This window comes from Eublepharis macularius, chromosome 6, assembly GCF_028583425.1.
Source record: "Eublepharis macularius isolate TG4126 chromosome 6, MPM_Emac_v1.0, whole genome shotgun sequence".
NCBI lineage: Eukaryota > Metazoa > Chordata > Lepidosauria > Squamata > Eublepharidae > Eublepharis > Eublepharis macularius.
The window spans coordinates 41,505,311-41,519,562 of record NC_072795.1 but is presented as its reverse complement, the minus strand read 5'-3'; the positions used below and the strand labels follow the sequence as shown (position 1 = coordinate 41,519,562).

The window sequence follows — 14,252 nt, the reverse complement described above, 5'->3', positions numbered from 1 at the left end:
CCTTCTTCCCTCGGTGGTGGCATTCGAACCAAAATTATTCAAAAATCAAATTATTCAAAAAGGCTGTTCACTCAGATAGGAGGGCTGTATTGTAGGGAGATCTCGGATCATCCACTAATGAGTTAGGAACCATAGATCTCACCACTACGTTGTACTGGATTCCTATTAATGCTATGTCTTTGTGAACTTGTATCTATTTACTCTATGGCATTGTTTGTGGAAATGTTCCTGATATTGACTGCACTAATCTCACACTGCGTAATCCGCCTTGAATCTCAGTAAGAAAGGCAGACTATAAATTACATAAATAAATCGTACTATATAAAAGGCTAAGCGTATTCAAAACAACTCACTTCCAACCCTGATTTGCCTCTAGAGGGTGCTGCTGTGGAGGGAAGCCCAGCAGGTGGAAATGTCCACCACCCCCTTCACCCAGCTGGGATCAGGAGTGGAGCAAGTGGCAATGTCAGCCCCCCCCCCCGTTCACCCAGCTGGGATCAGGTGCGAAACAGGTGGTAATGCCTGCCCCTATTTATCTGGCCAGAATCAGGTATGGAGCAGGAGGCAATACCAGCTCCCCCTTCACCCATCTGGGATCAGGAGAGGAGCAGGTGGCAATGCCTGCTCCCTTCACCCATCTGGGATCAGGAATGGAGCAGGCGGAAATGTCCACACACACCCTTCACCCAGCTGGGATCAAGAGTGGAGCAGGAGGCAATGCCTGCTCCTCCCTTCACCCAGCCAGGATCAGGAGCAGACCAAGTGGCAATGCCTGCCCCCCCTTCACCCAGCTGGAACCAGGAGCAAAATAGAAACCCAAGGTCCTGGGGAAAATGTGTAGCAACTATTGTATATAAATAATTTTTTATATAATTATAAGTGAAAAGTGTTCAAGTGCAAAATACAATAATAAATAGTAATAATAAATAGTAATTTCCAACAATAAATAGAGAATATCCCTGTGAAGAACCTGCACAGCTTGGTCTTTTGGTGTGCCGGGACAGACACACAAGAGCTTGCAAGTGTGTCTGGTGATCTTTGGTGGAACACACGGAGGACCCCTGATGAAATTATTATTGATGAAACAAGCCTAATCAGCCAGCCACTTGTAAGGTTCTTCACAGGACTTATTCCTGATATTTTTGGATCCACCCACATGAAAGAAAAACAAAAGAACATGCATTATTGAGTGATGCCTTAAAGTGGTCCTATACTTGCCTGTTGGATTCATAATATTCCTCTGGGAGTACCTTGTGTCCACGCACCTACAAGAGAACAGAAACAAGTATTTATTTTGGGTGCAGTTGGACTATTGTGTTTGGACTTCCTGGCCACTGCTTGCACTAAAGAAGATTCTTAGAAAGAAATATATTTTTGTATTGGGATATTCCCTATTTATTGTTGGAAATTACTATTTATTATTACTATTTATTATTGTCTTTTGTACTTGAACACTTTACACTTAAAATTATATAAAATTATATACAAATTATTTATATACAATAGTTGCTATACATTTTCCCCTGGACCTTGGGTTTCTATTTTGGTTACAGGTTTTTGTTCAGGGTGGCTTTGTTGTGTTAGGAATCAGGAGCAAAGCAGGCAGCAATGCCTGCCCCTATTCACCTGGCCGGAATAAGGCACAGAGCAGGAGGCCATGCCCATTCCCCCTTCACCCATCTGGGATCAGAAGTGGTGCAAGTGGCAATGCCCGCCCCCACCTTCACCTGGCCAGGATCAGGTGTGGTGCAGCTGCCAATGCCTGTCCCCCCTTCACGTGGCTGGGATCAAGTGTGGAGCAGGTGGCAATGCCCCCCCTTCACCCAGCTGGGATCAAGTATGGAGCAGGAGGCAATGCCTGCCCCCCATTCAACCTGCCAGAATCAGGTGCAAAGCAGGCGGCAATGCCCGTCCCTTCAAACCATGATTTGGTCAGCCCAAAAATGAGCCTTGGAAGTCCTTGGCTCACATGCTCCCTTTCCTGCTACTCTGCCAAGGCTGAAGACTTCCTGGCTTAGTAGAAACCACAATTTGGTATGATATCCTAATTGACTGCTTTTTAAAAAATGGAGTTTGTTTCTTTCCTTCAAAAATCATAGTTTAGAATACTGATTAGAAAGTAAGGGGGAAATTGCGATTTGTTAAAGTGTTCAATTTTGACATTATAACAATGTGCAGTTACTATATTCATTTGAAAGGATGATGACCGTGAATGTAAGATGTTCCCCCTAAAATAAATTATATACAATATAGAATTGTAAATTGTATGTGAGTTTAAGGCCCCCTATCCTTTCTCTTGACAGATTACATGGGTGGGGGGGGGACTAGTCTTCCTTTCAGGTAATTCTAAACCACCATCTTCGAAGTTGATGCAGTACACAAGAGAAGTAGGGGTGTGTGTGCAAAAATTTGATGGCTAGTAAAGCTGGTTCTTGTTGGGAACAAACTATGGTTTGTTTGGTTTGTTCAACAGCTGAGTATCACCAATTTAAAATGCAAAAAATGCACAGATCGCTGTGCACACCTTCCATTAGAGGGAGCTGCTAATTCATTTATTTCTTTTTTATACATGGTTGTTGGTCATCTCTTTCATTGTGAGATTGTTCTGTCTTGTTTCTTTATATACAACATTAGAATATATTCTTATATAAAGCAATCCTTTACTAAATAAGACAATAAAAATACCTATTTGTTCAAACTCAGCAAATTGGTAACAGTGTATTACTGCACCGCTATATCTCAAACATCAGTTTGGATATAATTTTTAAAATGTTCATAAACATATAGAATTATATTCTTCATGGTAATAAATAATGGTATATTATATTTGACAAAAATGCATTTTGGAATGTTATATTTCCTTCTTAAAATACAAGGTGTGATATATGCATGTGTGTATAGCTTTAAGGGAGCCCACAAAAACTACTTTCTGTTCTCCCCATAATGTGTTTATGGGAGGGGCTGCACTTGGGTTTTGCTCCTGAGATTGTAGTCCATCCTTGTGTTAGAATTTATTTTATTTATTTTTTAGTACATTTATAGTCTGCCTTTCTCACTGAGACTCAAGATAGATTATAAATTACATATGTTGGAAGCAACAATTTCAAAAAGAGACCTATTACTGAAGCTACTCACATCTCTTACATGCAGTGCAGGACTGAAGGGTGAACTGGAACTGAAGAGGTATGCTCGGCCCTAGAGGATGCTACATAGTGCAATCCTAAACCGAGTTACACCCTTCATTTTAGTCAATTGTTAAGGGGGAACTCTGCTTAGAATTAGACTGTTAGTTGCTGGTTTAAATTTAATTTTTTTAAAATGTAGCTATTTCAAGTGTCTGATTACTCATAGTTATTTCTCTGATTCCCCCCTCCTCCACCCTGGAAACAGGAAACATCCATAAAGTTCTGAAGAAGACATATTTTTTGACGCTTGGAGCCCTGTTCCATTGTTAGTCCTCATATTCATACAAACCACTAACAGTTGTTAAGTGTGATAAATACAGGAACAGGTTGTTAGGCAAAATGCAGGATGATAGTTTTATCTTCAGAATAGCACAAGAATAGCACAAGAACCATGTGTTCTATAGTTTATGCAGTAGCATACAAGCATCCCCATTATATCACTCCTTATTAGAAGGATCTTTCCTCTTTTTTCAAAGTTTCACTTATTTTCCATTTTTCCTAAAATACAATATTAATAACAATAGCCTCTTTATTCAGGAAACAAGAGGGAGGAAGGGAAACATGAGGGGGAAAGCAGTGCTGTGAATAAATAAATCATAAAATGAAATAGAATGAAATTAAAAATAATGTGAGGCTCCTCCATCACTGGCGCTCCCACCTGACGGCCTGCCATCTTACCAGCTCTCCAGGTAGGTGTCTTCTGGCCTCAGATGGGCAGGGAAGGGGGTTGCACCACCTTGTTCCTTCTCCTGCCCTAGGGGTAACAGCATGCTCCAGCTGCCTCTCCCTGCAAAATCCTCCTCGGTCTTCACAGGAACCTAAATTTAAAGGCCTCCCCTTGCCCCACCTCCCTAGCTCTGCCCCCAATCTCCACCCAGTCTCTCTGACTGGCCCTGCTCCCAGCCTATCTGATAGGAGGGCTACGTAGACTCTGCAGTCTCCTGGCTCCACCCGTTCCATCCCAGCCTAGAGCAGGGCATTTGGTCAGCTCTCTGCCTGGCTCACCCCTGCTGCTTCTGAACCCTCCCCAGTGGCTCCCCTGGCAGCTGGGGACCTGTGCCTGCCTGGCTTGTGCTGATGGCAATATCCTACAGGCCTGGATGAGGAGGAGCCATCTGGGTACCTGCAGGAGAAGGGTGAGTCTGCTGACTGGCTGCAGGCTGTTCCCCAGAGTTGTGCCTGGGCATCAGCTGCAACTGACTTAAGTGTGAGGGAGGCCTGGGAGCCTGTAGAAGTTTCTGCAGCTGAGGTACTGCCAGAGGCTGTGCTGCGGGGCCTGAAGATGGTGTCTGCTGCTGCAGGGCTGGGGGGGGGGGGGACAGAAGGATGGCATCACCGGACAAATAAATATGATCAGGGCTTTTTTTCTGGGGAAAGAGATGGGGGAACTCTTACCATGGGTAACTCCCAGGAGGAGGTGGTGTGCCTCTCAGTACATGTGCACGTGGATGTATTGGGCCCAAAATGGCCAAAAGGGTCCCAAAATGACCAGGATTGGGCTGCTGCCAGGTGGGGGAGTCTTCCTCTACCTGTCAGGGGCCCAAGGCTGGCCATTTTGGGCCCAATCCTGGCCATTATGGGCCTGAATTGGGCCCCAAATGGCCAAAAGGGGCCTGAAATGACCAGGATCAGGCTGGTGCCAGGTGGGAGAAGGTTCACCACCACCACCCCCGGCACCAGCCCGATCCTGGCCATTTCAGATCCAATCTGGGCCGTATTAGGCCCTAAATGAGCCCAAAACAGCCAGAACAGCCCCAAATGGCCCGGATTGGGACTGAACTGGCATGAAACAGGCCACTGCCAGGAAGGGGAACCCTCCCCCACACAGCACTGGCCTGATCTTGGCCTTTTTGGTCCCAATCCGGGCCCCTTTGGGCCCTAAATGGGCTCAAAATGGTTGAAACAGCCCAGATCAGGGCTGAAACAGCCTGGAACAGGCCACTGCCAGAGCCAAAAGGGCAGCAGCCCGATCCTCATTCTTTTGGCCCCGATTTGGGCCGTTTTGGGCCCTAAATGGGCTCAAAATGGCCCAAACGGCCCAAATCGGGCCGGTGCCAGGCAGGGGGATGTTCCACTGCCCGTACCAGCATGATCCTGGCTGTTTTGGCTCTAATCCAGGTCATTTCAGCCCCAATCCTCGCCATTTCACCCACGATCCAGGCAGTTTTGGGGGCATTTCGGGGCATTTCGGCCATTTTGGGCCTATTTAGGGCCCCAAAAATCCCAGATCGGGGTCGAAACAGCCAGTATGTGGCCAGTGCCTGGTGGTGGAACCCTCCTCCGCCCGGCTGGGCGCTGATCCAGGCCCAAAATTGCCAAAATAGGCCATTTAAAAAAATACCCACTAAATCCCCCCTCTTACTTGCAAGGAGTCCCATCCAGGTAACAAAGTAACTAAATATTTTCTCCATGTGACTCAACATGGCAATTTCACTTTTCCAAGCAGGACTTGCTGGTTATCTCCATATATGGAGTCAGTTGAAATCAGCTTCTACCTGTTCACAGATCTCTAGTTAATGCCCCTTTTTGTGGAATAGCATTCTGGAACATGGATGAAGTTGTGCAAGGCTGAACTCTATAAGAGGGCTTTTTGAACAGGTGGTTTATGTTGATTGTCTTGATATGTGTTTCTGTCCATCTTTGCTGATTAGCTCTTATCATGAAGTACCTTCCCCTTGATCCTGTTAGTTCTTTCAGTAGCCTGACTTGAGGCTGAGTCTTGGACAGACCATAGGCCTGTAATGCCCAGAGCTGCCTGAATTGGTCCTCCAGCCAGGGCTGGACCTTTAGCTACAATTGTCAACCTCCTGATGGGGCCTGGAGCTCTCTCAGAATTACTACCAATTTCCAGATCACAGAGATCATTTTCTCTGGAGAAATACCTTCTTTGGAGGGTGTACTCTATGGCATTATATCCTTCTGAGGGTCTTCTCCAAACCCCCTCCTCCCTAGGCTTCACTCCCAAATCTCCAGGAATTTCCCAAACTGTAGTTGGCAGCACCTATTGATGGGCACACCTGCAGCACCTATTGATGGGGAATAGTTGCTGCAGTACGGGGAAGTTCCTTGTGCTTTATTTTCTGCAGAATTGTTTCCCAGAAAACTGCTGCAAACTAGACTGAGTACAGCTCTCACCCACAGGATCAGGCTTCCTGTACAACAGGATTGCTAATTCTAGGTGGGGAAATTCCTGGAGATTTGGGGGTGGAGCCTCAGGAGGGCAGAGTTTGGAGATGGGAAAGGGTCTCAATGGTTATGTGATGCCATAGAGTCTACCCTCTGAAGCTGCCATTGTTCTTCTGAGAGAACTCTAGGCCGCAACTCGAGGCTGGCAACCTTAAAAGACTGTATCATAATCTAAATTGGGTTAACAGAGTATGATCAGAAGGCACAAGCTAAGAAAGCCAGGGCCAAGCAAGCATCAAAGGAAACACTGTCCTTAGTAAGCAGAGGAAATTTAGATTTAGACAGGGAAGCAGGCAGATGGGAACAAGGCCAAAATGTAATCACAGAACAAATATACTTGTCAGAGGGTGACACAAGCTGGAATGAGGAAAAAGAAATGTATAAGAAGCAGGGTAAAGGTCACTGATTAGTTGCTCATATTAGAAAGATGAGAAAAGAAATGACTCAAGACTAATATTTTTTCTTCCTTAAAAGTAATTTATGGACAAGTAAGAAAAAATTTGGCCTCAGACCTAGAAGCCCAGTGCCAGCCATTGGCCCTGACTATGACAATTCAACCAAATGAATTAACACTGAACCAGTTCTGATTTTTCAATTTATGACTGTTGGGCTCATTGTAAGTGTAATAAAGGGTTAGAAAAGGATTAACTAACTGGGCAATTATGGGATGCACATAGTGGCATCCAAAGTTCTTTAATCTGATTTTTGGTTCCAGCAGCTGCTGAGTTGTACTGTTCAAGGCTTCCTGCTTGTTGCTTAAATAAATAGAATTCCTACTGAAATTACCATCATTGTGAATACCTGTATTTTGGAAAGGGATACATGGCCATTTACGCATGGGTTATCTGGCACAAGTTAAATGATTTTGAGAAGTGGTTTTTTTCCTCCTTCCCTATAGTATTATTGTGCATTTGTACACCTCCAGCGATTTCCCTGGTTTTTCTCCAACCTTTCTCAATCCTGCTTTTTTCCGAAGATCACAGTAAAGACTGGGTGGCTGTTCGTGGGCGGAAAAATTCAGATCTTTCAACCCATGTGGCAGCCATTTTCCCTGATTTGTCCTCAAGATAGCCATTTCCTTCCATGCACCACTGGGGGTGCTTCTTATTTTTTTAAACATCAGCACTAGAATATCATTATATTGATATACCATTGTAACAGTCAGGGTTGCCATTCCCCACATGGGTATGAGGCATCCTCCACTGCCAAGGAGAGCTTTCTGCCACTACGTAGCTAGCCAGCAGGGGGGAAATGAATAGGAAACTCTGGAGGATCCAATACATAATCCAACACGCTGATGTCACTCCCGATGCACCCAGAAGGGACATCAGCATGTCACCAACAGAAGCCAGGGATGCTCTAGCATTTGGGAAAACTCTATAGTTAAACTATATAGTTAAACTATAGAGTTTCCCCAAATATTTGCAATTAAATATAAAGTGTTCTGTATCCAATATTTATGATAGCCACATACAAAGAATAATAAGGTCCATAATGATTTAAAGGAGATAATGTAAATTCCAGCTTCAACATTAAATTGCCTTCAGTCTTGAGCTTCTGTTGTCAGAACTGCTGTTATAAAGCGCCTTCAGTTTTGAACTTCTGTTGTTTAGAACTTCTGTTCTGTTTTCTGTTCTGTTAACGTGCAGCCTCGGGTTAATCCTCATTTCAGCTCTAAGCCTTTATCAAAACTACAATTCCATTTAGGACAAATATCTTATTCAAAGGCACAACAATATCCAAAAAACATAAATGATTTATCTTTGCAATCATGAACTACACACAGCACCTAAATCCATTATATCTCCACAAAAGAAGGGGCTAGAACTTACCTTTTTAAAAAAATGAAAGCTGGGAATGCAGAGAACCTGCTATACTTTTATTAAAATGCTATATTGACATAATGATACTTAGTGCCATTTCTTTAAATGCAAAAGTCCTGGTGGCCTAGGGAAGAGGGTGGCCAATTTTGGTGGATTGGAGTGGGGAAACTGCAGGGAAACCTGCTGTGTGGAAGCCCTGTTGCTGCTGCATTTTATCTGCAGCCATATCAGCAATGGGGAATCCACAAAATCCCATATCTGTTTTTCAATTCATCCAGGTCCTGAATGAAATACAAAGAAAGTATTTATTCTACAGACATTGCTTATAAAAAGGAATAAATTAATAACAATTTAGCTTCACATACATGTCTCCATAACCTTTACATCAGCCCTGAAAGGTAAATCAGTATTCTCACATTGCAAATGCAGTGGGGCTAAGGCTTGTTTGAGACTACCTAGTGAATGCCTGGTTGACATGGGAATTCAAACAGGGTCTTGCTGGCACACACCATTGCTTGACCACTATTCTGTCCTGTAGCATTCTAGCTTATTCCATTTTTCATCCACATGTAATCTTCCAACCACAATTAATTTTGTATCTAAGGTTTCAGTAAAGTCTTTGAACTGAAACTGAAATGGGGCAGGTACACCTTCTGATCCATTTGTATTAGATACATATTTTATTTTCATGATAGCTTGTGATAATGCCAGTCTATGGAAAGACCAACATTTCTAAATAGAAGTCTCGACGTGTCACTGGACAGGACATAGCACTGGCTATTTTGCTCCTGTTAACTCTCTTGCCTCTCTTTTTTCTTTTTGTACAGATGACCATCATGTCACACCTAAAGGATCTCAAAGATGACTTTCACAGTGACACTGTCCTCTCCATCTTAAACGAACAACGTATTCGAGGTGTTTTGTGTGATGTCACTATAATTGTGGAAGACACCAAATTTAAAGCCCACAGCAATGTCCTGGCTGCTTCAAGTCTTTATTTCAAAAATATATTTTGGAGCCGTACGATCTGTATCTCTGGACATGTATTAGAATTAGATGACTTCAAAGCTGAAGTGTTCACAGAAATCCTTAACTATATCTATAGTTCCACAGTGGTCATTAAAAGGCAAGAGACTGTTTTAGACCTGGCAGCTGCAGGGAAAAAACTAGGAATATCATTTTTGGAAGATCTTACAGAAAAGAATTTTCCAAATTCACCTTGTCTATACTCATTTTGCAATACAGAGAAGGGTGAAGTGAAAGAAGAGAAAAGACAGGAAGAGTCTGCCATCACAAATGGACCAAGAATCACAAATGCATATTCAATTTTTGAGTCTGAGAATAGTAATAATTTGTTTTCTCCTCTTGACCTGAGAGCAAATTTTAAAAAAATCCCTGAGACAACTAAAGCACCCCGAATTGGTCAGGACAGGAATGGAGCTTGCAAAGACATAGAACCAGCTAGTACCTTAGCTGAACATTCCTATGCTGTTACTGCAAGTTGTGATGCTTTTCAACGAAATTCCTTTTATCACCATGAAAATAACACCCTTTGTAAAACTGCCGAGAATTGTTCTGAAGCAGTCCAGCCAGTGCCTCTGGCTGAATCAGCAACTCAAGTGTCTAGTACACCAAAGACTGCTTTTAATTCCCAGGTCGCTGATGTGTCTACAGTAAACGTACCAACCCACAAGGGAACCAATGCAGAGGGTCACCATAAAGCTGACCAGACAATTTCTTTTAAAAAACCCCAAACAAATACTAGCAATTTTCTCCCTTCCAAGGAAGATGAAAATAAATCTGATCATATTTCAGGGTCAATGGTCCCTGCCATTCCACACATTTATAACTGTAACTGTTGTTCCAAATCATTTAATGATGGAGTCCAGTTCAGCACTCATCTTCAACTTCACACACAGCCTCAAGAACCTTTAGTGTGCAAATATTGCAGTAAACAGTTTGAAAATACTACTGGACTAGAAGTGCATGAACAAGCGTGCAAGGGAATGAGCAATGTATCTGTTCAAAATGAAAATGAGCAGCATTATTTAGATAATATTGCTGCTTCTAGTGCAAAGACTGGAGGCTCATATATAAGCTCAGAGCCTGCAGTAGCTGAAAATAATCTTAATGACTATTCTGTCCCAAACTGCACATTGCCAGAAACAGACCACTTTGTGAATGTGGTTGATGGACAAATACTTTATACTTGCAATGTTTGCAAACGTACCTATGTCACCTTGTCCAGCCTCCGAAGACATTCAAATGTTCATTCATGGAGAAGAACTTATCCATGCCATTACTGCAACAAAGTATTTGCATTAGCAGAATATCGTACCAGACATGAAATCTGGCACACAGGAGAAAGACGATATCAGTGTATCTTCTGCCTTGAGACCTTTATGACATATTACATACTCAAAAACCACCAGAAATCTTTTCATGCAATTGACCATCGACTGGGAGTAAATAAGAAAACTGCTAATGGAGGACTGAAACCAAGTGTGTATCCTTACAAACTTTACAGGCTTTTGCCTATGAAATGCAGAAGACCATCATACAAAAGCTATGAAAGTTCATCGTATGAAAACATGCAAGTTGACGAAGCCACTTCAAGTACTTGCATAATTCAGAATACCATCACTTCTGAACTACCATCGCTGAATTTTCCAAACAATATGCTGTCAAACACATCTGCTTCCTTGGATGTATCTTCATGTAATGATGCAACAGCGGCGGCAGCAACAGCAGCAGCAGCCATGAACCCTGCAAACATTTCTTCTTGGGAAGCTGGTGTACCAGAATCAGACCTTAAAAGTGATACTTACTGTGCTGAAAGGCCATTGGCCTCTGCTGAACTTAGTTCTCGTCCTCAGGAATGCGAGTCCTCTATTATAACATTTAGTAGTAGCAATGCCAGTGAAAATTCAGCCTCTGTTATTAATTACAGTAGTTCTACGTCTTCTGTGATAATGCACAGTGGTAGAGTTTCATCTGTAATAATGCACAGCAATGCTATCAGTGCAATAGGAAACAGTAATATAGGAACCTCAGATACTACAGCAAGCCAGGGAGCAAGTGATGACTATGTACAAGGATCTGAGGACAACAAAAGAACAAGAAGCAACAGGGAAAAGAAGAAAGTGCCACAGTACAATAGAGAAGAGACATCAGCGGAGATGACATGTATTGCAAGTGCAAGAACATCCTCTAACATGACTACTGATATTTTTGAACCTTCAAGTAAGACTGAAACCTACATTGCAAAACCTGCTTTACCAGGAACATCTGCTGATAGCAACGTTGCTCCTCTTTGTCAAATAACAGTCAAAATTGGAAATGAAGCCATTGTGAAAAGACATATTTTGGGATCCAAACTGTTTTACAAAAAAAGCAGAAGATCTAGACACGAATCCAAAGAAGAGAATACAGTACAGATTACAGAACGAGAAAAGAGAGAGAGAAGCGTGTCTCGTGTCTGTAGGTCAGACTACATTGAACTCAATGAAATGTGTGATGATGTAAGTGACCACGATTCCAATGATAAACCCTGGAGACCATATTACAATTACAAACCCAAAAAGAAGTCTAAACAACTGAAAAAAATGAAAAAGGCAAAGTGGAGAGAAAAGGGCAGGAGCAAGAATTCCTGCAGAGGAAGTGAAAAGATAGGAGTCACAAATTATGCACTTAGGAATATTCCTGAAGAAAAGATCCTCAGTCAAGAAGATGATCAGAAAATGCCAAGTCTTCACTGCGAACTCTGTGATAGAAAGCACTCTTCTGCTGAAGAAGCCCAGGAGCATTTGCACAGGGACACAATTACTTCTAAGTCTCATATTTGTGAGTTATGCCAAAAACAGTTCCAGAGTCCATCTACTCTAAGGATGCATATGCGGAGTCATGCAGGAGATAAACCCTATTCTTGCAAAACCTGTGGAAAGAGCTTTTCTATTTCTGGAAACCTACAGAAGCATGAACGTACTCACTTAGGTGTCAAAGATTTTGTCTGTCAGTACTGCAACAAGGCATTTACTCTGAATGAAACCCTCAAAATACATGAGAGAATACATACAGGAGAAAAGCGCTACCACTGTCAATTCTGCTTTCAGAGTTTCTTGTATCTTTCTACCAAAAGGAATCATGAGCAAAGACATAAACGCGAGAACAGTGGGAAAGGGTATGCATGTTTTCAGTGCCCCAAAGTTTGCAAGACAGCAGCTGCTCTTGGAATGCACCAGAAGAAGCATCTCTTCAAAAATCCCAAGCAAGAGGATAAAAAAGATGACTTATTTCATGAGAGCACTAAATCTTTTGTAAATCAGCACTTAATTGACTCGGATGGACAGCAAACAACTAAACCTTTGATCTCGCAACATTTCATTGACCCAGCTGAGCATGAAGCAAGTAGCCTTCAGAAAACCACATCAAATGCTGGACTTTGAGAAAGAATCTATCAGAGAAATGGAAGGAAAAAGAGCAGAAATACAAGTAATTAATGCAAAAAAGTCTAGTTACATGAAAGTTTTAAAGAGGTTCTATTCTGCATACATATATGTTTCATATATTTTATGAAAAATGTGCCATAAAGAAGCAAAATTTGGACTTGTAGGATTTCTAGTCCAAAGGCCTAATAATAGGTATGTTTTATATCCCACATGCAGACAGAGGAAAACAATAATATGGGCGGTTTAAACCTTTTAATAGGGAATTAAAATTAACTGTTGAACTAGATTATGACCATTTTGGACAGAATAAAGGTAAAACATAGGTTCAGAGTACAATAATGTTGAAGAATTTATAGTAGAAATAGAAAAGAACACAACCAGTATTCTTAATCAGAATTTAATGTTAATTTGTTCCCAAAATTCAGTATGGTAGGTTCAAAGTTTAATGTAGCCATAGTTCAGTATATACAGCATTTGATAAAGATGCTAATACTTATAATCTGAGTGGGTAAATCCAGCTGTTCTAAAGTCTGAACATACTGTTAGAGAACAGCCTTGTGAGGACTGTTAAATATAGTAAATCTTTTATGTTCTTAAGAGTGTATTGCAGAGTGTTATGGGCTCGATCAACACAAGTGTTAAGCATCAGTACATATGGCATGATAGATACTTCTTGGCCCAAATGTGCATTTGAGATGGAATTGATATAGGATTAAACTGAACCCTTCCCTCCCTACTAGCCCTTGGCTATGTGCCATAGCACAGAGACCGTTACTTTCAATAGAAAGCAGATGTGTGCCTCACATAACCATCCTTCTCTTTCCCTGGATCCTGATTCACAAGTTACTCATTTTTTGAGCAAGAATATATTCATGCTAAAGGCCAGAGGAGAAAAGAAATAATGGCATGTATATATGGGAAATGTACACAGACCTTCTATTTAAAGTCATGGTCAGCATACTGGAGCATATGCACTCTTCTGTTGAGTTGTATGTCAGTCCCTTTCAGGTCATGGAGCTACACCTGTACGGGTTGGGGAATAGATCTTCCCCTTAATTTAAACTGATAGCGATGGGCTTAAATTCAAGTACTGGATTGACTGGATTGTGTTTTGGGCTGATTGTCACTGGGTTTTAGTTAAATTTGAGCCCTGAAAATCATGGTATAGAAGACAGACCTACGTAAATAGTTCAGAGGAATTATACAAGATGCAGGCATTCCATCCCCAATCAAGATGTAACTCCTGAGTTTTCAATGTTTTTTTTTACCTCCCTTCATCTTATTTATTTTGTTACCTTCTTTCTTATTTGTATAGCATGTTTAACTTGTTAAAAGTTTGATATATTGTAAAATCGCATCTTTTTTATCCAGGGGTGGTTTGAGACTTCATAGAATCCATGAAAAATCTGAAAATTGCTGAACCCCAAATTTTATGATGTTTATAACATTTCTTCATTTTATTGCCCTTGCAGAAGTCTAGTTATTGACTGCATCAGGCAGATAACCCGATATAGCTAATGCTGCTCTGAATTTCATGTATCTTACTAGAAAGACACAGACAAAACTTCTAGCCTCCATATAAGAGAACAGAACTAATGCAAAAAAAAGTG

General features: G+C 41.7%; 1 protein-coding gene across 1 annotated transcript; it reads left to right on the top strand.

Moving 5' to 3' along the window:
* The first annotated feature begins 9,021 nt into the window (after nt 1-9,021).
* ZBTB38 (zinc finger and BTB domain containing 38) lies at nt 9,022-12,768 on the top strand. Its single transcript, XM_054983809.1, has one exon. The coding sequence runs from the start codon at nt 9,022-9,024 to the stop codon at nt 12,637-12,639; it is 3,618 nt and encodes a 1,205-aa protein (XP_054839784.1). The 3' UTR covers nt 12,640-12,768.
* Nucleotides 12,769-14,252: the final 1,484 nt, after the last annotated feature.